The following is a 27,333-nucleotide window of genomic DNA, read 5'->3' as shown; positions in this document are numbered from 1 at the left end:
GACCCCTGCTGGGGGTCCAGGAACGGCTTCACTAAACTGTCAGCTATCAGCTGACAGTTTAGTTTCAGCTCCCGGTCACTGTTTACATAAACAGTGAGCATCGGGAGCCGGGAAGTTATAGTACGTCCTGGTGCGGAAACTAACCTCCTGCCAGGACGTACTATAACTGCATGGTGCGGCTATGGGTTAAAGTGACTCTGTACCCACAATCTGCCCCCCCCCCCCCCCCAACCACTTGTACCTTCGGATAGCTGCTTTTAATCCAAGATCTGTCCTGGGGTCCGTTTGGAAGGTGATGCAGTTATTGTCCTAAAAAACAACTTTTAAACTGGCAGCCCCATGCCCAACGGCCGTGGCCTAGATTGTGTATGCATTAGGCTGGCACACCCTCTCCGTTTCTCCTCCCCGCCTTCCTCATCATTAGGAATGTTCAAGGCAGATTGTCTCCTCTTCCTTAGCTGTGTCAGCCCGGCACATGGGCTGGATCGTTAAGATATCTGTGCAATGTTCAGACAGGAGAAAATGTTCCAGTAGCATTTCTAACGATGGAGAGGGTGGGGAGGAGGGACGGAGGGGTGGTGAAAAGTTAGGACACAGATACTCTAAGCCCCGGTCGTTGGGCACAGGGCTGCAAGTTTAGAAGTTGTTTTTAGGACAATAACTGCATCACCTGCCAAACGGACCCCAGGACAGATCTTGGATTAAAATCAGCTATCCGAAGGTACAAGTGGTTTGGAGGGTTTAGATTGTGGGTACAGCGTCACTTTAAAGCAAACTTATTACTAAAAAGAAACTTTTGATGTGTCACAGGGAGCTAAAAAGACCACCACTGATCAGGAGAACAAGTACATGAGCAGTAGCCCACCACTTCCTCACTCTCAATTGACACTATAGACTTTTAGTGTCTGTACAGAGATTGCTGCGTACAGTGCTACTGTACGTTTTTCCTGACTCTTTCTTCTTATCAGTAGGGGTACACTTTTTTTTTTAATGCCAGTGCCTATTTAAATAATATGGAATTTTCTGGTAACAAATAGAAAAAAAAACTGATGTGGATTAAAATTATGTATAGTCACCATGGTATTATAATCTATTCATTAGATGACTCCTATGCTTTCCTGTTGATCTGACTCTTTGATATTAAAAACTCTTTTGTGTTCATATGAGGTTTTAGGATAATAATGTGACATTTTGGGGCAAAAATGCAGCATATCAGACCAAGACTGGATGAGAGGATGGCAAAAATTTCCACTGCCACTGTGTATTTTCCCTTGGTGCTAACATAGGCTGGGATAAAGGAGATCCAGACACTGGTGAAGACCAACATACTAAATGTAATGAACTTGGTCTCATTGAATCCATCAGGGAGGTTCCGAGCTAGAAAGGCAATGACCAGGGTCAAAAGAGCCAAAAATCCCAGGAAACCCAACATGACATAGAAGAAAGTGATGGATTGATCCCTGCACTCAATGGTTATGACACCTTTAGTTGCCTTCATATTGAGTTCTGGAGATGATGGATACATGATGACCCATGTTGTGCAGATGACACATTGGATGCTTGCACCTAGGAGGATCGTGGAGTTGGGAATTGAGGATCCCACCCATTTCCTGAGGGAGCTGTTTGGTTTGGTGGCACTAAAGGCAATCACAACAGTTATAGTTTTGGCAAAGATACAGGACACACAAAAGGAAAATATAGTCCCAAATACAGCCTGTCGAATGAGGCAGGTGATGATGGAAGGCCGGCCAATGAACAAGAAAGAACAGAGGAAGCAGAGGAGTAGGGCCACAAGCAGAAGATAACTCAAGCTCCTGTTGTTGGCTTTCACCAGTGGAGTATCCCGGAACCGGAAGAAAATACAGAGAACTGAGATAGTGAGGAGAGAGCAGGCACTGGTGATGGTAGACAACGCTATGCCTAGAGGTTCTTCATACGAGAGAAATTCTATCACCTTTGGGATGCATTTGACTCGGTTCTCATTGGGCCACTGATCTTCTGGGCACCTCAAGCAGTCATTGGTATCTGAATAAACAGTGCACAACATTTAGATACAATGTAATGTATAATCCATATAATTATAATGTAAAATCCATCACTTTATCTGTCATGGAGAGTGCCACAGTATTACATCAAAATGAGCATAAAAAACAGTGAGAACATTGCCTTACAGTGCATTGTACAAGTGATAAAATAATCTCTGATTCAAGACCTGCACCTAAAGACACTGAACAAAAAAAGTAAAGAACAATTGAAGTTTTTAAATGATTAAGATACACCAGTAATTAAAAAAATCCACTTACACACGTGTGTGTGTGTGTGTGTGTGTGTCAGATATGTATTAATGGTCTCATGTACCCAAAAGTAATACCAATAAAAACTACATCTCACGCTGCAAAACGCAAGTACAAATGAGCAAATTTACAGTGTTAGCATATCGAAGCGCTTTGTTAGCTTGGTAGTCAACCTGCTGCCTTTGAACTCCATGTTGCTCTTCCCTGGGTGCCTGGAAAAACTGTGTCCAGTCCAGGACTGCATCCAGCTTTTCCCAGTACCAGGAACAGAGGGGCACAAAGTTTAAGGAAGCAGGCTGATTGAGCTAACTGCCAAGTTAACGGTCCTCACACAGGTGGTCTTTCGAAAAAGAATAAAGAAAAGTTACAGGAATAAGAATATGACAGTGCAAAATACTTTTATTTTTGCCATTATTAGACTAACATACAGTAAATTTACTTCTGCAATTTAACTTCATTAAAAGAAGCTAAAAAAATTGTTAATTTTTCTCTTTAAAAAATGATAACTCCTCTGTGGGGGTAAGAAAACTGTTATCGGTCTTGGAAGGTGGGTATAAAAACACATAAAGGTTGTTGCTAAATATTACTGCTTCTAGAAGGGGCTAATTGCAACTAGTTTGTCTATTGGTCAGTTTTCACAGTATTATAGTGCCATCTAGTGGTAGAAGTAGCAATTGCAGATTAGTAGTAGCAATAACAATAGCAATATCAGTAGTAGTGGTGTGGTGGGGTGGTAGTAGTAGTGGTGGTGGTGGTAGTAGTAGTAGTAGCAGCAGATGCAACAGCAGCAGCAGTAATAGTAGAAGTAACAGCAGTACTTTGCAAACTACTCTACAGATATGCAACATGTAAACGTTATACCGTAGTAGATTAATATTTCTGTCAGCCCCCTTTCACCTTGAGACTATGTTCACACTACGTATGAAACCGGCTGTTCCGTGACTCCGGCCGGGTCACGGAAAGGCCGGTCTCACCCTGGATCATCATGGCCGGTACTTAAAGTGACACTGTCACCCCCTTTGTGCATTCTGACATCTCTACACAGGTGTAAAGGGTAAATTTAGTGTTTTCATATCTTATTTCATATCATATGTCATGGTGCTTGTTCAAGTAAAAAGTGTCCTTTTATCAACTGCAGATTGTATTAAGTGGGCGTGGCCTCGCGGCACTAGCGCCACATAACCCCGCCCACAACGGCACGGTTGACGCCCCCTTGACGCCCATTGGTTGTCCAACGTAAAGGGGGTGGAGTCTAGACCTTTCGGCCAGCCTGTTCCAATGGCCGGCGAGGGGGCGGGGCCAATTGTGCCGTTGTGGGCGGGGTTATGTGGCGCTAGTGCCGCGAGGCCACGCCCACTTAATACAATCTGCAGATGATAAAAGGACACTTTTTACTTGAACAAGCACCATGACATATGATATGAAATAAGATATGAAAAACACTAAATTTACCCCTTTACACCTGTGTAGAGATGTCAAAATGAACAAAGGGGGTGACAGTGTCACTTTAAGGATGATCTTTCCTCCGTGAAGCTCTGATGCGGGCGCATCAGCGCGCGCCCGCATCAGAGCTTCCCGTAGCACAGAGTGAAGCAAGCGGACGGAGCCACTCGCTTCACTGTGTGAACTGACAGGTACTTCTGCGGGCGGAATTCATTGAATTCCGTCCGCAAATAATGGACCTGTCAGTTGTTTGCGGCGTCGTATGGGAACCGGCCAGAGCGTATACAATGTGTGTACGCTCCAGCCAGGATCCCATAGCAAATAATGCTATGTTCCACCCCGCAAATCTACGTCTGGAGTTCTGCAGCGAGAACTACGGCCGTAGATTTACGTAGTGTGAACATAGCCTGAAAGTAGATTTACAGCTACTTAAGAATTGAAAAATAATGTTTTGTCCTTTTCATAAGAATTTAGGGAAATTTAAATGCACACACCGGTCTGGTTGGAAATTTCTCCATCTGAGCAGGGAAGACAATCATAGCAACAGAATGGCTGACCTTCTCGGGGAGCCTTTCTGAATCCTGGGGGACAACTATCACAACATATGGATGGGGGAACCTGGAAAGAAACAGATGAGGAAATGAATTACATGACAATACTATACTGTGGTCTCTCAACTTACAATGGCCTTAGGTTACAAAGTTTTCAACATACAATGGTCCTTTCTTGACCATCATATCTTAAAACCAGACTCAACATACAATGCTGCAGACAGCGGAACAGCTAGACTAGCTAGATCATCGACCAATAAAAGTGTAAATTGGCTGCCTAGTAGCCTCTATTAGGTAGAGTGTGATACAACATGTCCTGTACTTCTCTTTACCTGTACCAGGATGAGCTGCTCCTTTGGGCACCAGGTGAGGACGGCTGCATTTTATATTTCTGAGACCATGTGTGATATGTACAGGACCCTTCTTCCACCAGTTCTGAGCTGCTGCTTTCTACTGAAGACAAAAAAATCTCCAAGACAGCTGATGTAAACAAGTCCCTGGCAGGCTCTATCTGTCACTTTGTAGCTTCCTTTTAATGCTCGGAAGGTTAATCTGGGGTCAAGTTGCTGATGAACTCACTGTGATTATACCTCCTGGCATTAAAAATTTGCAGATACAGCCTGCCAGGGACTTGTTTACATCAGCCATCTCAGAAGGGAGGGGGAGAAATGGAGAGAAAAACTCACACACAGCTTTTTGTGTCTTCAGCAGAAAGCAGCAGCTCAAAACAGGGGGAAGGAGACTGAATTAGAGATGAGCGAACCTCGAGCATGCTCGAGTCCATCCGAACCCGAACTTTCGGCATTTGATTAGCGGTGGCTGCTGAAGTTGGATAAAGCCCTAAGGCTATGTAGAAAACTTGGATATAGTCATTGGCTGTATCCATGTTTTCCAGACAACCTTAGAGCTTTATCCAAGTTCAGCAGCCCCCGCTAATCAAATTCCGAAAGTTCGGGTTCGGATGGACTCGAACCCGAACCCGGTTCGCTCATCTCTAGATTGAATATATAATAACAAGTATGTGATGGATTGTTAGCTTCATCATGGGCTGCAGCATATGAAAAGTTATGTTTGACCAGAATACCCCTTTAACCGCTTAACGACGCATGACGGGTATACCCGTCATGCGGCCATTAAGGGAGATCAGAGAGGGCTCCCAGCGTGAGCCCTCTCTGCAGCCCGTGGTCCCCGGTTGCTATGTAAAGCCAGGGACCGCAGGTATTAGCCGCCGCGGCCAACTAATTAACTATTCAAATGCAGCTGTCAAAGCTGACAGCTGCATTTGTATAGTATCTGTGCCCCCTCTCCCTGGTGTCTAGTGGGGAATCTCCCCCCCCCCTGCAATGCGATTGCAGAGGGGAGATCTGTTGTAATGAGCCGGCCGGGGCTCAGCGTCGGAATGACGCTGATCCCGGCTCGGCAATCTATTTAGATGATCTACATCCCTGCTGCGAGTTTGTCCCCAGCCCGCCCTGTTAACCCCCCGGCCGCTGGAGCATATACTTTACCTGATCCCGGCTCCAGCTTGCTTCGGCGGTTCCCGGTGTCTTCAGCAAGCCGGAGCCGGGATTAGGTAAAGTATATGCTCGCTCCAGCCGCCCGCCCGCAGCCCCGGCCGCCTGATCAACCCCCCACCCCCACCCCCCCCCCGCAGCCCCGATCGCCCCCAAAATTGCGCATTTTTGTTTACATTAAATCCAGAAAAAATGTAATAAAAAGTGATAAAAAAGTCGCATATATGCAAACAAGGTACCAAAAGTAAAAACAGATCGTGGTGCAAAAGATGACACCTCAATCAGCCCCATAGACCAAACAATAAAAGCGTTATAAGGATGGGAATATAGTGATTTTAAACACATTTTTTAAAAGGTTTACATTTTTTAAAAGCCATCAAATAATATAAAACTTATACAAGTTACATATCATTGTAATCGTACTGACTTGAGGAACATAGATAACATGTCACTTTTACCATAGGGCGAATGGCGTAAATACGAAATCCCTTGAAATAAAATGAATTGCACCTTTTTTTTAAATTTCAAACTTCAGTGCATAATTTTTTTTCAGTTTTTCCAGCATATTTTTAAGAAAAATTAAGTCTGTATTTGCAAAGTATAATTGGTGTCGCAAAAAATTAGGGCTCATGTGGGTCTGTAGGGGGGAAATATGCAAGCGCAGTGGCCTTTTAAATATGAGGAGGAAAAAACGGAAGCGCAAAAATGAAAACTGGCTCAGTCCTTAAGGGGTTAAGGGACCCAAGTAATATCTTAAACAGTGTAAATGCAGTGTAAAATCCAAACAAGACAGCTGGGAACCATTGCTTCAGAACAGTTATAGGCCCACAGGCAGGGGCCCCCCACCCATAGCCACATAGCCCCCCTGAGCAATGAGAAGATGGCCCCTTGTGCATCCCCCTACTAGTCATGTATAAACCTGTGTAGCCCCCTATAGAAGATGGTCCCCTGAGCTGCTGCCGACTATAGTAGATGGCCCTAGTCCTAATATAATAGATGGCTCCCTGTGAGTAGTCCCCCTATAGCAGATGGCTTGCTGTGAGTAGTCTCCTATAGTAGATGGCTTCCTGTGATGCTGCCCCCTAGTTGTAGCCCCCCATAATAGTCGGAAGATAAAAAAAAAAGTTAAAAATAAACTCACTTGCCATAGGCTCTTGTGTTGCTGCTTCTTCTCCTCTTGTGTGCGCTCCTCTTTTGTGTTCCGGCACAGGTAGTGTGTATTACAGATGCTGACTGGGTCAGGAGTCTCAGCCACATGTCAGCACCCCTTAAAGGCGCACACACATCCCATGACAATGCTGCAATGAAGCACGTCACTCTCAAGTCTACCGGAGGAATGGAGGGTCCTCTAGTAGGCCCCTGAGTGATGTGCTGCACTATAGTTCCACTTCAGCGTGTATGATGATGTGGGGGGTTCGGGCGGCCATGGGCCCCCAAGGTCAGAAACCACTGCTCTACAGTCTATTCACCTCTTTGTAGTTCTCTCCCCATAGTATGCCCTTTTCATTCAGGACCAGCTTTTCACCATTGGGGCCCCAGTCATCAAAGATTCCTACTTTGATGAGTCCTCCTTTCAGATCATGAGAGACTTGCCAGTTCAATACATCATAGAGTCCTTTCAGCTCTCCTTTATCATCAAAGGCAACTCTCTCCCCGGCTGAGTTTAGAAATTGCACACGTTTAATATAATGGAAAAGCTAGAAGGCAAAGAACAGACAAAGAATGGTTATGTTATTGGGTAGTGGACTATGGACTAAATAAACAGTATCGGTTTTAAGCAGATTGATAAATTTAGCTGATAAACTCTGCTGATTCCCTAGTGAGCAGCTCTGTAAGGCCACGTTCACATTTACTTTTAGTATCCACAGTAGCGTATTATAATAGGTCCGTTTTGGGCGGTAGCCCGGGGACCTGAGCTCCTGGGGGGCCCATGGCCACCCAAAAAGACTGATACTTTTTCAAAAGCAATTTTGCACAATTCAGGGCATCATGACATTATCTATCCTGTACTATAAATACCATGCTAGCGGTACCTTAGTCACAGTGGGTTGGGGGGGGGGGGGGGGGGCCCAGACTTGGTGAACAGCCCGGGGCCTATGGTAAAATTAATCCGCCCCTGAGTATCCAGTGCCAATATTCGTCAGAACACCAGCAAAAAGGTATGCCGGCATATACTGCAGTGTACTCACTACAATGATCCTAGTCTACTAGTGACAGAGTTTGGTCCATGTTCTGAAAATATACTTTTTTAGTGAGGAATTTGAAAGTGCATAGTCACATAGTAGACTACATTTGGCACTTGTAAGGTCAATGGGCCTGCTGTAATTACTCTGCAGTAAAGCGCATTGCCAGTAATTAATGGGTTAATGCTTCAGATGTGTTTGCCTGCAGTAACCATGGCAACCGTGCACTGTGGTGACAAGCGCTTATGTCATAAAGAAGGTACCATAAAGTAATGCACCGCGCCCTGATCAGTGCTATCTTGGATGCGCCAGAGGACCTTGAGCTTGACTACTTTACTGCCCCCTACCCCTTGGAGGTTCTAGCATGGGAAAGGGGATAGTCTGCTTTAGACTACCCCTTCATCAAGTCTCCATCTTTTTGAGGAGTGGACCTGGATTTGTGAGTGAGAAGAGATACATTATACTTATAGTATGGTATTACCCTCTAAGCCCAGGGGAGGGGCAACTCTCCAGCCATGGCTCCCTCAAGGTTTCCCCCACAGGGGGTTTTTCCTCACCTGAGTGCTGGAGGGTGACTCTTCGTGAGTTGGGGTCTGCCATTTTCAGTGTCATGTAATTATAAATAAAATTGGGACCCTTTGACACCTAATTACAATGTGTTGTGTCTTTATTTTGCGTTCTTTGGTATAACTTATTATGCTTGGGAGTTGTGGATCCATCACGTATTGCAAAAATTATTGCACATATTGCATCCATCATAAAGTGAGACATCTGCCTGCTACACAGATCTATCACCTGCACAATGTAGGATGGAGCAGTGGATAGTAGAACTCCTGCATGTATATGCGTATTCCTAGACTAAAGGAGCACACAAATCTTTAGGAAAAAACATGCATAGCAAAGTTTATACCTACTTCAGCAAGGTGCAAGCATGTCCTTTTTTTTGAAACACCGCCTGGTTACCGTGTTTGGTGAAGTTCTTTTGACATGCACTGGCCTGGCTTTATGCACCCTCCAGTGTAACCATATCCCCTCTATATCCCTTCGCGGCTCCATTAGAATCAATGCTTTGAATACTTATTATCCTGGAGAAGGTGGAGGCAGTCAGAGGAGTGCCTGGAAAACATGGATCCAGCCTATGGCTGTATCCAAGCTTTCCAGGTCTCCCTAGGGCGAAATCCAACTTATCCAGATTCAGGGAGTTAAAAGCCGAATGTTTAGGTTAGGAGAAGTTGCCAAACCCCGACACTTTCATGAAGTTTGCACAACACTACTCCTATTCCTTAAAGGAGAACTCGGGGCTGGAGTGATTTTTGGAAGAGTGCTGCGGAGGGGGAGGATGAAAAAAGTTACATGCTTTCACCTCCCCCACTCTAGTGCTGTTGTCGGAATCCCATAGCTCCGTACCCCCCGTCCAGGCCGCTTCTGGATCTGTGACGTGTTAGGCCCACCAAGCCAGTCAGTGGCCGGGACCAGGGGACCAGAGCTGTGGGATACTGGCACCAGCACTGGAGCAAGGGGGGGTAAGAGCATGTCACATCTTTAATCCTCCCTCACCCAAGCACTCTGCCACAAATCACCCCAGCCTGGAGTTTTCCTTTAAGTTTGTGGCCATACATTAGGCAGCATCAGGAAGAAAATCTTGAACAGTTACCAGATCTACAGGCTGCATACAGGCATTACTAGCAAGTGGATCACTCTGGTGGAGCCTGTTATAAGCCTCTAGCACTAGTCAACATTTAGGACCCACCTCTGGACACTAGCAATGAAACCACTGCTGGGCCCAGCCCTGTTGTGGTACATCTCACAGTAATATCAGATGGATATATTAGGTGTGGGGTGAACTTTATTAACTCTTTTAGCATAGTAGAATACATTACAGCATAGTATAATACAATAAAGTACGGCATAGTATTAAGCGTGACATCGTAGAGTGTAGTATAACATAGTATAGTATAATGAAGTATAAGATCATTTAGCATGATAAAGAAAATCATAGTAAAGAGTAATAGTAATAGAGTTGTATAGTATAATACAATAGTACAATATAGCAAACCATGGTGAGCAACTGTATAACATAGTAAAGTAAAACGTATTATTGTATAGTAAAGAAAGGTAAATAGGAAAGGAAAATAGTACAGTATTGTATAGCTTATTAGTAAAGCACACCATAGAAAAGCAAAGTATAGCATAGAATACAATAATATAGCATTGAGTAACATAACATAGTACATAAAGAATAAATAAATATTTTGTAGTGTAGATATAATAGATAATAAGTAATTGAGTAATTAATTACTACACATTCTTTATTGCTCCATACCTGCCATGGTTGGAAATCCTCAATCTTTGCACAAGTCCTATTGCTGAAGGGCCCTTTCCCATCCCGACAGGACAACATGTCATATATAGCATGTGCCACTGCATACACAGCATTGTACACAGACACAGCTAATCTGAAGTTTACGGTGTCATACACTGAATTATCTACAGTAGTTAGGTTTTCTTTGCCAGTGCATGATGTGACATTGCCGGAATTATTCTCACTCCACTTACAGGGAAACACCTGTTCCCAAAACTCCTTAATAAATATATCATTGGGATACTTTGCCGGATATATACTATACAGGAAGTCACGGAAACCTGGGATATATGAACTGTATTTGGCTAAACCTATGGTTCCGTTAAGAATGGCCCATAAATCTTTTTGAGTAAAGACGGCTGAAGGCAACCAACTCCCCACAGCAATCCAGATTTTTCCAGAGATCTTGTTGGCGGTGGCAGCTTGCAGGAAAGCTATCAGCTCAGTGGCATATGCATACAAGACAATGACATTGGTCTTGGTTTTCTGAATGGCCTTTATGATGCTATCAAGGCTCTCTTTGCTCGGTGGGGTGGAGAGGGTTTTGGCAAATGCCACACATAAGCCATTCTTTGCCATTTCCAGCTGCAGCTTCTTGCTTCCTTGATCTCCATAGTCATTATTGGAAGACAAGATACCAACCCAGGACCAGTTAAAATGCTTAATCATCTGGACTACTGCAACTGGCTGAGAGTCTACTGTGCCGACTGTTCGTACAAAGGAAGGGAACAGGGTCTTATCAGCCAAAGAAGGAAGAGCCGAGGCATAGCTGATCTGCAAAAGAACTCATATAATCAACTACAATAGCACAAGACCAACTATGATTATCATTCCAGTATGAAAATAGCCTAGGGAGAGAAACTGTTGGTTAAATCAATTTCATATAATTAGTCAACTATTAATCCTCAGCTTTCCTACAACTTGATGCAAGCGGGTAAATAGATTTATACACATAGGAGACTAGTGGAGTCTACAATATTCTCCCATCCGTGTGAATCCATTTACCCCCTTAGATCAATCTACTTTTACATCTGATTCAATCTAGTTAGCTACTTGGAGTAATCTACTTGTTTACCTGGATCAATCTATGCATGCCTCAATCACTATAATTTCTGTATACAACCAATAGACTGCCTGGGTTAAAGGACAGTTTTCCATGTATATTAATATATTTTCCCTGTGCATCAATTTGATTATCCACCAGGATCAATCTAGTTGCCTGCCTGCACCAATGTATGTTGGTTTCTCATCTACATCAATCTAATTGCCACCTACGTCAATCTAGTTGCCCATCTTTGAACCCTGCCCAATTTCCTATGTCCTTTCCATAGTTTGTTGCATATACTGACTAATGGCTTGTTCCCTTCTCATTTTTGTCATGAGGCATTAAGATATAGTAAAAATCTCATTGGAATCTCAAAAATCTCAATGGAATAGCAACGTATCCGTCGGCCAGTGACTACAGAAGGCAGAAGCGTGGTGTGAAAATATTCTTAGCCATTAACCTTTGTCTGGTCTTATTTATTATTATTCCTCTTTACCTGTGGAAAATAAGTGAGCCCCAGTATTTGAGCAATTGCAACCGATCCAGATGATGGCGAATCTCCAACCACAGCAGATAATTTAGGTAAAACGGAGCGACAGCTGTAATTTGGCACCTTGGATTGGTTTCCTGACAGATAATACAAGACGCTATCTATAGCAGCCATGTCTGAATAACAGGAGTCATAAATCTCATATCCCAACGTAACATTCGGCATCAGTATTGGATTAGAGTTGATTTCATTAATGGCGAATAACACTGCAAGAACATACTGGTATTTCTCAATGTAAAACCTAAAGAGAAGGATATTAAAAGTGAAAAGTGAATTCTTAGGACTTCAATATTTTTATGCAATGTTTGTGGGCCGGGAGTTCCCATAGTTGGTAGCTAGAGATGGATCATGTCACCTCTATTGCAGCTGACTCAGCTCTGCTTCTTACCTACCTCACCTGGTGCCACTGAGAAACTGTGCCCAACTGTGGCCCATGCTAAAGGCGGCATCCAGCTGCTAGGCATTCAGTCATTTCTATGCTCCACTCCTTCTGCATTACCCTAATGATATGAGTTATATATTAGACATGTCCATGTACTATGATATGTAGCTCACTTGATTCATTTAACATATTTTCCAGTGACTCCATGATCAGCACTTGAATACAATCCAACAAGGAACACATAATGTAACTTTTTGTGTTTTCTAAAATTTCTTATCTTCGTATTCAAACAGTTCCAAAATTAAAAGGCTTTACCTTACAAGATGAAGAAATGGTGAGTAATCTCCTCTTAGTGCTAACCCAAGCTATGGGCTTAACACTCTGATATTGACCTGTGTAAGGGGTCCTCTCTTTTACTCCACAGGAGGGTATATACTATATACTGATCTGAAAGCCATTAATTAAAGATGTAGATATCTGGTGACTGATTCCTTTGGGGATGACATGGCACAGAGACAAGGAAGACATGGTGAAGAATGGGGACCAGTTGCCGTATCAACATATCGTGGCCTGCATGTGTTGTCAATGGATGTATTGTATGTTTTCCAGTAGTTGAGCAATGTAGACCATCTATATTGACAAAATAGAGCACCAACTGCTGCACAGTCTGGGGCCTACTGGTGCAATCATACAAGAACAAATGGCGTCTTATCCCTAAGTTATTTCAGAACACTTTACACCATATTCCATGGTCCGAGCTGCTGTGGATCGGTGCTCATTTTTCAGAGCCTATTACATAGTTCACAGCTCAATAATTGTGTAGCCCTTTGCTATACAATCAGCTGCATATCCCCTTTAAGATCTTTGATACAGAAAAACTCTAGAAGTAAAAATGGGCTTTTAAGCAAGTAAAAAAGGGCTGTTCCAGGTGTAGCCCATAATGAACAATGAACAGCAAGCACTACTGGCCATGGCTAGCATTTGCAATTCATGAAATCATTAGGGGCTGAATTTGGACTGTAAATTTGTAAACTGTATATTTATGGGGCTGGGTATATCATTATTAATAATTATAAAACATTGGTGTCAATGAATATTCTATTATCTGCTGCTGCACGTATTCAGAGATGCAAATACAGAACGGAGCCTAGAAGGACATATCCATATGTCAGTGCTGATGGATGACATTACCTGACATATCCCCAGAGTGGTCCCAGTTACCTTCTTTTTACCACCTCCTCAAGGAAATGATCCTATACAGTGGCCATATGAGGTGGGACATCAGGGTATTTTTCCAGCTAGTCTGAGAGCTATATGTGGGCCATATTGGAATTGTATCACACAAAGCACCAGCACTAGTCACCTGGATTCAACCAACAAATTGAACAACTACCGTGTTTCCCCGATAGTAAGACACCCCCGAAAGTAAGACATAGTTGGACTTTCGGGGGCTGGGCTAAAGTAAGACATACCCCGAATGTAAGACATAGTACATAGGGCGGTATTTTTGTACTTTTATGTCCCTGCGCCCGTCCTGTCAGAGGCTCGCACGCGCGCGCACACACACACACACGCGCGGCCCGGCACGAGCGCTGCACGTCATGTGCAGGGACGCCGGTATTGGTGCGGGAGCTGAAGGAGCAGCAGGGCCCAGGTGACTGCCCGCACCGCCCCCGTCTGGTCCAAGCGACCTTCCCCCCACCCCCCGTGCGCGCACCTGTCCGCCCTCTCTGAGGCCCCGTCCTGCCGCACCGTCCATGCGCCCACCACCCGTCCGGTCCGGCGTCCCTGCTCACTGAGGGGAGTACAGGACAGCCGCCCTCACGTGCTGCTGCTCCTCCAGCTCTGACATGGCCGCCTCCCTGCACACACAGGACAACGTGTGACAGCTGACCTGTCATCTCATCCCCTCAGTAACAGTACAGGATAGGAGGAATAATGGGCTGCAGCAGGCGGGATAACTTATAGCTGTGTGTGTTATCCTGCCAGCTGCAGCACATCCATTCCTCCTATGTTACAGTCCTGCACTGTTACTGAGGGGACTACAGTCATACACCCCTGTCCGCCCCCCTATACAGTCATACACCCCTGTTTCCCCCCCCTATACAGTCATACACCCCTGTCCGCCCCCCTATACAGTCATACACCCCTGTCTCCCCCCCCTATACAGTCATACACCCCTGTCCAATATAAGACATACCCCAAAAGTAAGACATAGTGGGACTTTTGGGAGTAAAAAGAACGTAAGACACTGTCTTACTTTCGGGGAAACACGGTAGCACACATGGATAAAAAAACGGCTGGAAAAACAGATGTATTTGTGTGCATCAGTTTTGATCCTTTTTTTTCTATTGACTTCCATTATAAAACGACCACATTTTTGTGTACATTAAAAAAAGGATGCGTTTTGATCTGTGGAAGTCAATGGAAAGACGGACCAAAATGGATGCACATAAAGGCATCTGTTTTCCATCCGTTTTTGTAAAAACAGATGAAAAAAAAAACAGATGAAACAACTTGTTAACATTTTTTAACCTTCACAATCATTTCATGCAGCTTTCTATCCCAGTGCAGACTTATTATTGAGACATGAGAAATCATTGCTGCTTCTATAATGTCACGATTATTAGAATAAAGGGTTCACTTACTTTTCACACATCCTGGGCACAGGTTTTGATGTAAATTTTACTGTTTGTTTAATAGTTTTTTCATGTACAGGAATCAAACCTCCAATGATGATCTGGCCGTCATGGTTATAAGAAAGTAATGGCAGCTCTGAGAACTGACAGGACGGTGAAGCTTTGCACATATGGAAGATGATTAAATTAATAATCCAGGAAAAAATGAGCATTATCTGAGCAAAAGGAAAAAATGAACAAAAAGAAGAGAAAAGAACAGCGGTATTACAAACACAACAAATTACAGAGAACATTTCCTATAATTACAATAAATGTGGATAAAGCAGCAATTTTCTGATACCCATTTTTTTTTTTTACAATTTACAGTTTTACCATTTCTGCTTACTGATTGCTCTCTTACATTGTCTTTGAAAGACAAAAATTTGAAATTTGAAATTATTAATAATATCTCAAAAAGCCAAAGTTATTGGAATCCCTATCCCCATTTTTACGTTATTTTAAGTCTTTATTCTCAGCATAACTATTCTATTGAATGTTATTTTATATTATAATTTTGACATTTAAAATAAAAATAAAAAAATGTTAATTAGTGGAAGTTTGTAAGATTGTAAGGATGATAAATGTATCCTTATAACATAATAATAATAATAATAATAATAATAATAATAATAATAATAATAATAATAATAATAATATATAAAAAATATAAAAAGAAAAAATAAACTTGATAAAAAATGTTATCTGCCTTAATCTGCAAATAATGATTTAAGACATAAGAAACCGGCATCCAGTCATTTAGGGCTTACCATCTGACACGACGGGCAGCTGTTCCGCTCAGGCATCATTCCATATATAGCAGGACATCAGATGTTTCCAAGCCTTTTATAGTTTTTTATTTTCCGCTGAAAAATAAGTTGGATCTATAATTTTACCCATTTTGTTCCTCTACCTTCTGCGTTTCCAGAATCACTGTAATCAATATAATGTTAGGCTCAACTAATAACAAGGTGGAAAAATGAAGAGGATAAGGACGATGATTATATAGGAGATAATTATACCTGAATTTACTCCTAATCCTCTGAGGAAATCATAAAGAAAGTTTGCAAAAAAGTAATACTATATGCTATAAAATATACGAGGATGGTACACATGTGTTCTCATTTAATCTTCCTTTAATGCTGATGATAAAAAACTGAAATGTGGGTAATAATTTAAAGTTGTACTTTTACCATCTGTTATTAATGGCACATGCATAATAGAATATAATACTCCTTTAGACCTTACTGGGTTACTGATATGTTAAGACAATGAAGGACATAGCAGGGAGCAGAGATCAAACTACTCCATGAAAAGAGTATTGACCCACTATAACATTAAATATTAGGCATTGTTACCAGAGACAAGACAATAAACCACTGGACCACCAGGTCTGAAGAAACAACTACTGGGCCACCAAGTACAAAGCTTTTCATCACTAGTTCACCCAAGAAAATAAGCTTATCCTAGAGATCTCTAGATGTTATTGCATAAAAGATTCCATTTGTATTTTCACTCAGATGATACCAATTCTCTAACCTTCCCACTCTGACTAAAGCCCCTATTCCACGGGTCGTTTAAAGGAGCAATATCGTTTGTATTCGGCCGATATCGGCCGCTACGAACGATATTCGTCCCGTGGAATAGAGTGCAACGATCAGCCGACATCGTTCATGTCGGCTGATCGTTGCAGTCGCTTGTTTTTCAACATGTTGAAAAACAAGCGACTGATATAGCAGCGATCTGCTGCCGTCGCTCCGTTGAATAGGACCGTCGGCAGCAGATGCTGCTATATCCTATGGGCTGCCCGGACGATCAGCGATCCCCCGGGCAGCCCCCCCAGCAGCTCCCCGCCGCAGGGGCGTGACATGAACCTGGTGGTAAGACTAGTCTAGGTACAAAAATGGTGCGTGGCTAATCCATAAATGTTAAAAGACTCCAAATAGAGGCCACCATGGACATGAAAATAATTCAATTATTTCATGTCCATGGTGGCCTCTATTTGGAGTCTTTTGGGCAGCGCTAACATTTATGGATTAGCCACGCACCATTTTTGTACCTAGACTAGTCTTATTCCCACGGGCCCCCACTTGGGAGCATCCCGTTTGGGCTATCCTAGTTGGCCTGCAGCCCTGCACTCTCCACCGAAGCACCATATCCTGGCATCTTCTGAAGACCTGGTACCCATTTGGGTGATATGCATAAAGCCCAAGGGGCTTGAAGGTGAGCACCCCATCAGCACCTTGCATTTTTAACTGACTTGTTTGTATGGTATCACACGAGGCGCTGCTGCCTGGCTTTTTTCTCTCTCCCTTGTCATGAACCTGGTGGGCCTCAGTGCAACATTTGCAAAATCAGTGCTTTATAAGGCTATGTTCACACGTTTTTTTAGCTCCGTTTAAAATGACGTCCGTTATTTTGAGTCTAAAAAAACATCCGCTATTTGCAAAAAACGTCCGAAAATAATGTTCATGTTCATTATTTTGACGTCCGCAGCAAAAACGTCCGTTTTTCAATGCATTGTGTGCATAGGACGTCCGTCTTAACATTGACTTCAATGCAATTGAATTGCAGTTGAAATTGGACGTTTTTTCTCCATTTTTGACATTGTGTGAACATAGCCATACACTGGTTTCTCATATGGGAAACAGAGACTTTAAGGGCCCATCAGGCCTCTGGGCCTAGTTGCAACTGCAGCTCTATAGCTATGCCCCTGAGTGGGCCATAGAGTTGTAGCTCTCCAGGCAAGGAATGTAGGGATCACAGTAAATGGAAAGCAATAGCTGAACTCTGAATACCTTCCTCGTGACCTATCCAAACTTATAGAAACAAAAGCCCAATCAGAACTCCTGCCCCACCACAATATATTCTTCCACAACACATCAAAGGCCCACACAGTTGAAAATACATGTAGGTAAATTATTTAATCAACCAAATGTGCAAAAGTCTTTATGTACATTCTTCATGACTATAGCAACTTTTATCAATGGGGTCTGCACTTTGGAATAGTCTATGACTCCAATACTGTGCTTTAGGTATAGTGTCCGGGTGTAAGTGTGGAATCCCTGTGATGTGAGTGTGAATAATAGCAACCGGACGCACATATTAAAAAATACTGAGGAATTTTCTCTCTGGAGACAGAGTAACAGAAGGAAAACTGGAAAGCTGAAGTACACAAGGCCTACACTAATCACCTTAGTCATAGTTCAGGGAAGCTTTTGTGGTGTCCCACCAGGGGTGTTTCTACTCTAAACACCCCTCGCGAAAGCCTGGTATCTCAGTAAGTTTTGCCCCTAGATTCCAGAAGTATGTTTATTCGTGTATATATGTTGCACAGCTGTAGTCATGAAAGGGTTATTGTTGTGTTTGTGATCTGTACACCAATGAGAGTTGCTGTTCTTTTCTAACTATCTCCATCCTTCTTTCTACCCGCACTTTCTTCTTCACCACTCACAGGAGCTGTTACATACACCCCTGTTTCTCTGAGGAGCAGGCATCCCTGCTGAGTTAACCAGGAGTTTGGCTCTGCCAGGTTCCCTGTCCGGGACAGACCAGCTGTAGTGTACACTTATGGAGAACACAGAGACTTTTTTTTCTAAAGATGCAGTGCTAAACACCTACAGAGAGGACAAGTCAGAGATCACTGCAGCTCATGCCATGAACATCTCAACAAAGTGCAGGACAGTATCCTAAAGTAGAGGAACTGATGCGGAGAGAGTAAAGCAGCCAAGAGCCCACGTACTCTATCCCGCAACACAGGTGACACCGGGACACCCTCGGACACTTCGCTTAACTCAGGTAACTAGGACTGGTGCTTGTGTCACCCCGATAGGACTGGTAGCTCGATACTGCAGGACAAAAGCTGGTATAGCAACAAAGGTCGAAACACGGGCACAAGTATTCTTCTCCTTTCAAGTATTCTTCTTCTTCTAAAGTTCCGGCAGCGCACAGTACTACATTGGGTTGAGACTAGGGATGGTCCGAACCTGCCGAGGTTGGGGTTCGTATGAACCCGAACGCTCGGCAGCAGATTCCCGCTGTCTGCCCGCTCCATGGAGCGGGTGGATACAGCGGGAGTAACGCCTGGAAAACTGGGATACAGCCTATGGCTATGGCTGTATCCCAGTTTTCCAGGTGGTCCTCCCGCTGGATCCGCCCGCTCCACAGAGCGGGCAGACAGCGGGAATCATTACCGAGGGTTCGGGTTCGTACGAAACCGAACTTGGTTCAGACCATCCCTAGTTGGGACCCTTATGACCTACACCTCTCCACTCCTCTGAACTTTCTCTACTCTTCTCAGCACGCAACCAAGTCAGCACAGTTACTCTACCCTCTACCCCAACAGCTCTCAGTGCAGATTTAGTGACGTCAAGTCTGTATCAGTTACGTGTTATATTTAGAGATGAGTGAACTTCGAGCATGCTTGAGTTCATCTGAACCCGTGTGTTCGGTTTGATTAACGGTGGCTGCTGAAGTTGGATAAAGCTTTAAGGTTGTCTGGAAAACATGGATACAGCCAATGACTATATCCATGATTTCTACATAGCCTTAGGGCTTTATCCAACTACAGCAGCCCCCGGTAATCAAATGCTGAACGCTCGGGTTCGGATGGACTCGAGCATGCTCGAGGTTCGCTCATCTCTAGTTATATTATTCACCTGTATCACAGAAAATTTCAGTAAAAGGAAAAGTTTATTTATTCTATTGGGACTCAGTGATTCTTGCACCAGCACCTACCCACGAGCTACACCATCCTTGGGTCATTTCCCCTTTCTGTGAGTGGCGGTACCGATAGTCCACAGTCTTATAAACAGCATAGATAGATAACTGCCAATCAGAAGCTGGTGGGAGGAGTTTTCTGCTGCTCATGAATATTCAGGACCACTAGGCTCATGCACACAATGGAGAGAAATAATTATTGTCCATGTCATTCTGAATAATATCTCTGAAACAACTGCACAGAACAATGTAAGTGATGCATCATTCTGTTCAGCTTCTCTGTCACTAGTTCATGCTACACTTACATAGGGCAACATAAGCCCACTGACAGAGTTTCTGAGGGTGGCAGGACAGATTACATGCTACAAAACATATATACACTTAACCCTTTGTTAACCAGCAGCCTATGGTTGCTGTCAGTAAATTGGAACAGAACACAGTAAATGCAGTACATATCCTTCATCTTACACAAAATCCTGTAGATACTGAATAAAATGGAGTATAGTGCCAAAACCGCATATAGTATGAAATGCACAGCACAAACACAGGGTTGTGGGATACTGCAGTGTAAATATACTTTATGTGATAGTGTGAAAATCACAACCAATAACCTAGACTGACTAGACTTGAAGCTCAACTTGGATGTTGCTCTGGCAGAGACAGGACTAACTAGGTTTCCGCACATGCTCACAGGAGCGCCTTCACTGGCCTAAGCAAGAATATGACACTGACTGGTTTGTTCAAGTCCTCTGTGAGAGATGGTTGCACTGGCGGATTACTTCACATAACTTTCTAGTGGCTTCTATGAGAAATCTGTGTGGGAAGGTCATGAGACCTACCTCTGAAACGCTTACATACAATCCACCAAAAGTGGGAGCAAAAGGAATGTAAAGCATTGTACATATATCAACTACAGCGTATGCACATGACAAGTAATACTGTACCTATGTTAACCTGGAGCTAGCAATGACCACAGGCAGGGGCGGATTAATTTTACCATAGGCCCCGGGCTGTTCACCAAGCCTGGGCCCCCCACCCCACTGTAACTATGGCAGCACTAGCCTGGTGTTCATAGTTCAGGATAGATAATGTAATGATGTCCTGATTTGTGCAAAATTGTCATAAAAAAGCAGTGATTTTTTGCAAATCATGAAAGTATAAGTCTTTTTGGGTGGTCATGGGCCCCCCAGGAGCTCAGGGCCCCGGGCTGCCGCCCAAAACGCCCCTATTATAATCCACTACTGACCACAGGACACCTTCAGAGGTCACAGCTTTCTGGCAGCACACTGGGGACTTACTGTACATAATATTAGGCAGGTGGTTGTAATGTTATGGCTGATCGGTGTATAACACAGAATGTTGTGATAGAGATCCATAATTAGTAATAAATAATTGGCCTGTGTCAGCTGGGTCATTACATTATAATAATCTCAGCTCTGTGGTAATTGTTGCTTACTCTATTTTTAGTATTTACTTCAGTTCATTAGTAAAATTCCACAGAGACAAAATCCCAAGTGAAATCTATAGGTATATAATAAATCACTGATTCTGGTATAATGTTCATAAAACATGGACTCTAATTGATCTGATGGCATAAATGCATGTCCTAGGTTTAACAGTTCACTGCGGTCCCCGATGGAAAGGTAACAATTATCAATCACAGCCACTTCTGGTCAGCTTTCTGATTTGTTGGCACTGCACACCCTAGTCTTGTGATGCTTTCTGGAAGGATTCTATAACTCACTTGGATACATAGAAAATCCATGACTATCAGATATACCGCAATCCATCTGACTATTTTATTTAATTCACAGTGCAATTCATCAAGAGTGTAAAGTTATATTCCAAGCCCTCATATATCAGTAGGTATTAATTTAGTTTTTGTTGTTTTTGCAAGTAGCAGCTACATAGGAAAACATAATAAAATGTCATAGGTATAATATCAATTCACACTGTTATATCAAATGTGTCCTGTAATCATTACTAAGATGCAAGCTTATATAAAGGAGTAATAAGAATTCATATATGTATATATGCATATAACGTAGACAAGAGCATATTGCCCTTCACATATAGAGCTCCATATCACAAAAATATCTGTCTGGCAACATGGTCCTAGGGGCCCTATTACACACACAGATATCTGACAGATTTTTTTTTAACCACAGCCAGGACCGGATTGGAAAGGAAGAGAAGTCTGTACTTTATGACCTGTTCTATGTTTATAGTCTGTTCCTGGTTTTGGTTGGAAAAATCTGTAAGATATCTGCCTGTGTAAAAGGACCCTTAGTCAAGTTACATAGCTACTAAAATGTCCCATAATTGTCTCAAGCATCTCCCACAGTATACATGCGGCCATCTATTAACCATAAAATAAAAGCCACCTGTCTACAAAAAAGACCGGTTTAAGCATAATAATAATGCTTTTATTTGTATAGCGCAAACTGACTCTGCAGCACTTGACATAGTTCTTCAATTTTGGTCCCTGTCCACATTAGGGCTCACAATCTAAATTCACCTATCTGTATATTTTGGGTGTGGGAAGAAACCGGAGGAAACCCACGCAAACACGGAGAGAACATACAAACTCTTTGCAGATGTTGCCCAGGTAAGGGCCCTATTCCACCGGACGATTATCGTTTGCATAATTGTTAACGATTAACAATCTCAAACGACCGCTATTGCGAAAGACCTGAAAACGTTCACTCATTTCCATGGAATGATAATCGTTACTTATGATCGTAATTACGATCGTTTTTTCTTCGCTATTTATTCGCTATGGCGTTCGTATCTATTGGGAACAACCTATCGATGTCTTATTCAATGCGAACGATTTGTGAACGTTTTGCGAACAAGCAACGATAAAAATAGGTCCAGGTCTTATGCAGTTAACGATTAACGGACGAACGAGAAATCGTTGATCGCTTTATAAGACCTGGACCTATTTTTATCGTTGCTCGTTCGCAAAACGTTCGCAAATCGTTCGCATTGAATAAGACATCGTTCGGTCGTTTGCAATAGATACGAACACAATAGCGAATAAATAGCGAAGAAAAACTATCACAATTACGATCGTAAGTAACGATTATCATTCCATGGAAATGAGTGAACGTTTTCAGGTCTTTTGCAATAGCGGTCATTTGAGATCGTTAATCGTTATTGATTATACAAACGATAATCGTCCGGTGGAATAGGGCAAGTTTTGCTTGTCTGCTATGGGCAATGCTCAGGACAGTTATGTGGCTTTCTACAAGCTAAAGGGCTGATAAAACTAACGGTTAACGTAGTTTATTTTTATTTCTGTATCCTACTTTAAATAAGCTTGTATCCTTCTACTGATTACATGACACATTTGATTTAACAGTTTGTATTGTCATTATGTCTATGTACCATATTATATACTTCCAATGCTGCTACTACTAGAAAAACACTCAGGAAGGACTGAATCACTGTGTTAATTTAATACCTACAGATCTGCCGGAGAAATGTAAAAGTCATTGAGTCAGCCATTTCTTTATTAGAAGAAATTGTAAGTACTTTCCTGAGGTCTGTATGAATTAATTGCACTGTGAACTGAATACAACAATCCCAAAGGATTGCAAACTAAGCACTGTGGACTGTTTACATGGGCTCCCATTGAACAAGGCAGATATTTATAATAATAGAACAGAAAATAATAAATGCCTCCCTCACACCTCCTACATTAATTACATTGAACATTTTAAACTTGATGTTACTTTTGTATCCAATGGACAAACGTTCATGAGATCCATACACTCTATGGCTGGGTTCACACTACGTATATTTCAGTCATTATTGTGGTCCTCATATTGCAACCAAAACCAGGGGTGGATTAAAAACACAGAAAGGCTCTGTTCACACAATGTTGAAATTGAGTGGATGGCCGCCATTTAATGGCAAATATTTGCTGTTATTTTAAAACAATGGCTGTTATATTAAAATAATGGCAGTTATTTACCGTTATATGGCGGCCATCCACTCAATTTCAACATTGTGTGGACAGAGCCTTTCTGTGTTTTCAATCCACTCCTGGTTTTGGTTGCAATATGAGGCCCACAATACTGACTGAAATATACGTAGTGTGAACCCAGTCTATACCACAGTACAAGCCATTCCATCTATTAGTGCTGACAACAAACCTCTATATCATAAAAGACAGGTTGTTACTGCCCTATTGTTGAATATAAAAATAAAAATAAGTACAAACAATTTTCAGTACAGATTTATATTATGAAATGTTTTTCTTCTGATTCATTATTTTTTTCCTGATTTTTGTCAGATGAACTTCTCTGAATATTTTTTATTCTTTAACCACACCATTGTACGAGAATTCTTCCTCTCCGTTCCCACCTCTATGTATGAAGTCCAATTCCTCCTGTTTCTTAGTTTTATGTTTGTCTATATCATTACATTTGTGGGAAATGTGCTGATCCTCCTGGTCATACAGCTGGATTCTTGCCTTCACACCCCTATGTATTTCTTCCTCAGCCACCTGTCCTTCCTTGATCTATGTTACTCTTCGGTGACTGTCCCTAAACTGCTCAATGTCCTTTCCACCAATAACAGGAGGATCTCATTCTATGGTTGCATTGCTCAGATGTATTTCTTTCATGTCCTGGGGAGCTCAGAGATGTTCCTCCTAGCTGTCATGGCATATGACCGCTTTGTGGCTATATGTAACCCATTACGATATACAATTCTGATGAGGAGAGCAGTCTGTGTTTTTCTAGCCGGTTGTGCCTGGCTCGGTGGCTTTGCCCATTCGACGTTCCACACTGGCTTCCTCTTGAGACTTTCATTTTGTGGACCCAATGAGCTTGATAATTTCTTTTGTGATGCTACACCTCTTTTGAAACTTTCATGTTCAGACTCCTCACTGGACGAGATCCTCCTGGCCACCACTCCAGGAGTCCTTGGACCATTTTGCTTTCTGTTAATTCTTGTGTCTTACAGCTGCATTGTGAAAACCATCTTGAGAATTAATTCAAGGGAGGGAAGACAGAAGACATTTTCTACTTGTGCATCACATTTAATGGTGGTGTCAATTTTCTATGGGACTGGGATCATTGTGTATGTACAACCAATGTCAGTGTATACATCAGTGAACAGCTTCATCACTGTGTTCTATGCTGTTATAACACCAATGCTGAATCCCCTAATATATGCTCTGAGGAATAAAGACGTTAAAGGAGTACTACAAAAATTACTAATAAAGCCCAATGCATTACAGGGTAAAACAGCATTATAGTCACAAAAAAAGTTATATTATCTTGTACACTAGTCAACTAGCAGCAGCAAACTGTTTAAACTGGAAGATGTTTGGCCAAAAACGATAATTTGAATGGCTGTACAAAAATTCAAACAGCAAACAAAGCATTTGCTGGTTTATCTGCCGATCACTGTCCCTTTTAGGGCCCATTGACACTATGGAAAACAGGCAGAAATTCCGAGCAGAACCCCACCTGTTTTCCGTAGTGTCAACAGCCACTTAAAGGGGTTATCCAGTGCTATAAAAACATGGCCACTTTTGCCCCACTCTTGTCTCCAGATTGGGTGGGGTTTGAAATTCAGTTCCATTGATGTAAATGGAGCTTAATGGCAAACCACACCTGAACTGGAGACAACAGTGGGGCAAAAGTGGCCATGTTTTTGTAACATTGGATAACCCCTTTAAAATGGCCAGTTATATGGCAGTGGCATCCATGTCAAGCAGCTCAGTTTCTGTCTATCACGTTGTTCACCCGGACTGTCTGACCGGCATCTGAAGCCAACTGCCCTGATGCTGCGCCTGATTTACTATGCTGCTGCCTCGACCCTGGTACATTGCTGATCCTCCTGTTCATGACCTGTTCTGCTTACTATGCACAATTCACCCATTCCCTGATGCAGTGTCTGGTTCTTTGGACCCGCAGCTACCACCAGAGTCAGCATCAGCAAGTGCTGGGGCCCACAGCACCTGAAGGGGCCCAGAGAGGGGCCCGTTGTTTTGATGTTCAGCCACCTAACTGTAGTGCAGGGTGATCTGACTGAACATCAGAAAATAGAGAAAGAGCAGGACCTGTCAGCGTCTTGCAGAGAGAGGGATGAAGGACCCAATCACATGATCCACAGGTCCTCAATACTACAGTGTGGAGATCAGCACAGCAGAGAGGAAGAGGGAGAAGACTGAGCTGTGTTGTGCGTATGTGTGCATATGTGTCAGTCAGTAAATGTGCGTATCAGTCACTAATGTGGGTGTGTGTGTGTGTGTGTGTGTCAGTCAGTCAGTAAGTATGTCTGTCAGTCAGAAATGGTTGGATGAGGGGCCCTCTGAGGCTTTCTCACCCAAGGGCCCGCAAAAACCTGGAGCCGGCCCTAGCTACCATGTTTGTGGAACAATATGCCCTGCAAATGTGAGTATAGTTTTTCCACATGTCACTGAAATCCTTGAAATTCACTGATGTCGTCTCCTAGAAATTTATACTGTTTGCATTTTACTGGTGGGTATTTGCACTCTATAAGACAGTTAAGGTTGAAACTACATACAGTATACACACACAAACACACATCTGTATTTAACTTCTATTGGATTATGGTCAAATACAGCTCTGTAATAAGAAATTTGCCTCTAAAAAAAAAAAAAGACAAGGTACCATCCACGATGTATAACATATTACTAAGTGCAATGATTAATGACTCATGAGACAAATGACAAAAGAGCAAATAACAGAAACCATATTTAATCTTAGGTTACAGATTATTTTCTACACTCTATTATTATATCTTTCTTATCATTGGTATTACTGTGGAATCGTAAAGATTTCTGATAGAATGTATCCAGGTCCGCCAAACGGGTTTTCTGGGTTGAGGCGGATGTGCTGACAGTGGTCTTGACGCTCCTCCCCGTGTGGTGTCAAAATCACAGTTAGTAGCCCTAAACAGAAAACATTACAAACAAATGTTATCCAGCCACTAATTTCCATGGAGGTCTCTGCTGGTTGTGAGGAGGAGGGAGAGGTGTATGGTAATGTGTATATGTCTTTTGATGAACATGTGGACTCTTGATAGGCAAGTGGCAGCCAGCAAAAAAAGACAAATTTGGTCAGCTCTCGTACAACACCATTCACACTAGGCAGGGGCAAATTGCCATGGCTAAAACACAAAAAATGCAAAAGCTCACCGCTAATGGCAAGATACAGGCTCAATACATATGTGAAACTGACTAAAAGCGGCCCCTCAACTGCTAAAAAAAAATCTCCATAAAAATACTGAGGCTCTTGGTATACAATTTGCAAATAGTGTAAACCATCCCACCACCATCTTGGGATACTTTACACTATTTGCAAATGGTAACCAAAAGCCTCATTATTTTTATGGAGATTTTTTTTTAAAAGTTGGGGGGGCTGCTTTTTGAGCCATTTTCACATCTGTATTGGATCTGTATTTTGCCATTAGCAAAGTAGCAGCCAGCAGCAGATTTTTCCAGTTTTATTGATGTGTGGATACAATAAAGTGATGTTTGTACCTGTGAACAGAGATGATCTTTGGCCCAATGGTGAAGGAATCTGAGTCCAATCTACATTATTATTAATAAGCTGGCCTGAAATGTAAAAAA

General features: G+C 42.5%; 2 protein-coding genes and 1 long non-coding RNA gene across 3 annotated transcripts; 1 reads left to right on the top strand and 2 right to left on the bottom strand.

Moving 5' to 3' along the window:
* Positions 1-1,108: 1,108 nt before the first annotated feature.
* Positions 1,109-12,377, bottom strand: LOC138774994 (extracellular calcium-sensing receptor-like). Its single transcript, XM_069955758.1, has 6 exons — positions 12,340-12,377; positions 11,889-12,183; positions 10,309-11,121; positions 7,272-7,499; positions 4,232-4,355; positions 1,109-2,025 (listed from the first exon to the last, which is right to left on the bottom strand). Exons 1-6 carry the CDS (start codon positions 12,375-12,377, stop codon positions 1,109-1,111), a joined length of 2,415 nt encoding a protein of 804 aa, XP_069811859.1.
* Positions 12,378-24,018: 11,641 nt separating this feature from the next.
* Positions 24,019-24,987, top strand: LOC138774993 (olfactory receptor-like protein OLF1). The gene has a single exon (XM_069955757.1). The coding sequence runs from the start codon at positions 24,019-24,021 to the stop codon at positions 24,985-24,987; it is 969 nt and encodes a 322-aa protein (XP_069811858.1).
* Positions 24,988-26,442: 1,455 nt separating this feature from the next.
* On the bottom strand, positions 26,443-27,319 carry LOC138774992 (uncharacterized). The gene is made up of 2 exons (XR_011360451.1): positions 27,244-27,319; positions 26,443-26,652 (listed from the first exon to the last, which is right to left on the bottom strand). It is a non-coding gene; the product is annotated as an uncharacterized lncRNA (long non-coding RNA).
* Between the last annotated feature and the right edge of the window lie 14 nt (positions 27,320-27,333).

The sequence above is a fragment of the Dendropsophus ebraccatus genome, unplaced genomic scaffold (assembly GCF_027789765.1).
Source record: "Dendropsophus ebraccatus isolate aDenEbr1 unplaced genomic scaffold, aDenEbr1.pat pat_scaffold_1215_ctg1, whole genome shotgun sequence".
NCBI classification, from domain to species: domain Eukaryota; kingdom Metazoa; phylum Chordata; class Amphibia; order Anura; family Hylidae; genus Dendropsophus; species Dendropsophus ebraccatus.
The sequence above is the reverse complement of the archived record's forward strand: the minus strand, read 5'-3'. Positions and strand labels throughout refer to the sequence as shown.

What these genes read in the sequence shown, in the direction of transcription:
- LOC138774993 (XM_069955757.1), top strand. Translation starts at nt 24,019, where the DNA reads ATGAACTTCTCTGAATATTTTTTATTCTTTAACCACACCATTGTACGA.
- LOC138774994 (XM_069955758.1), bottom strand. Translation starts at nt 12,377, where the DNA reads ATGGGCCACAGTTGGGCACAGTTTCTCAGTGGCACCAG. An exon ending in GGGGAGAGAACTACAAAGAG is followed by an intron (nt 4,356 to 7,271) that starts GTGAATAGACTG and finishes GTTTCTTTCCAG; the next exon opens with GTTCCCCCATCCATATGTTG. An exon ending in AGAAATTTCCAACCAGACCG is followed by an intron (nt 2,026 to 4,231) that starts GTGTGTGCATTT and finishes CTGTTTATTCAG; the next exon opens with ATACCAATGACTGCTTGAGG.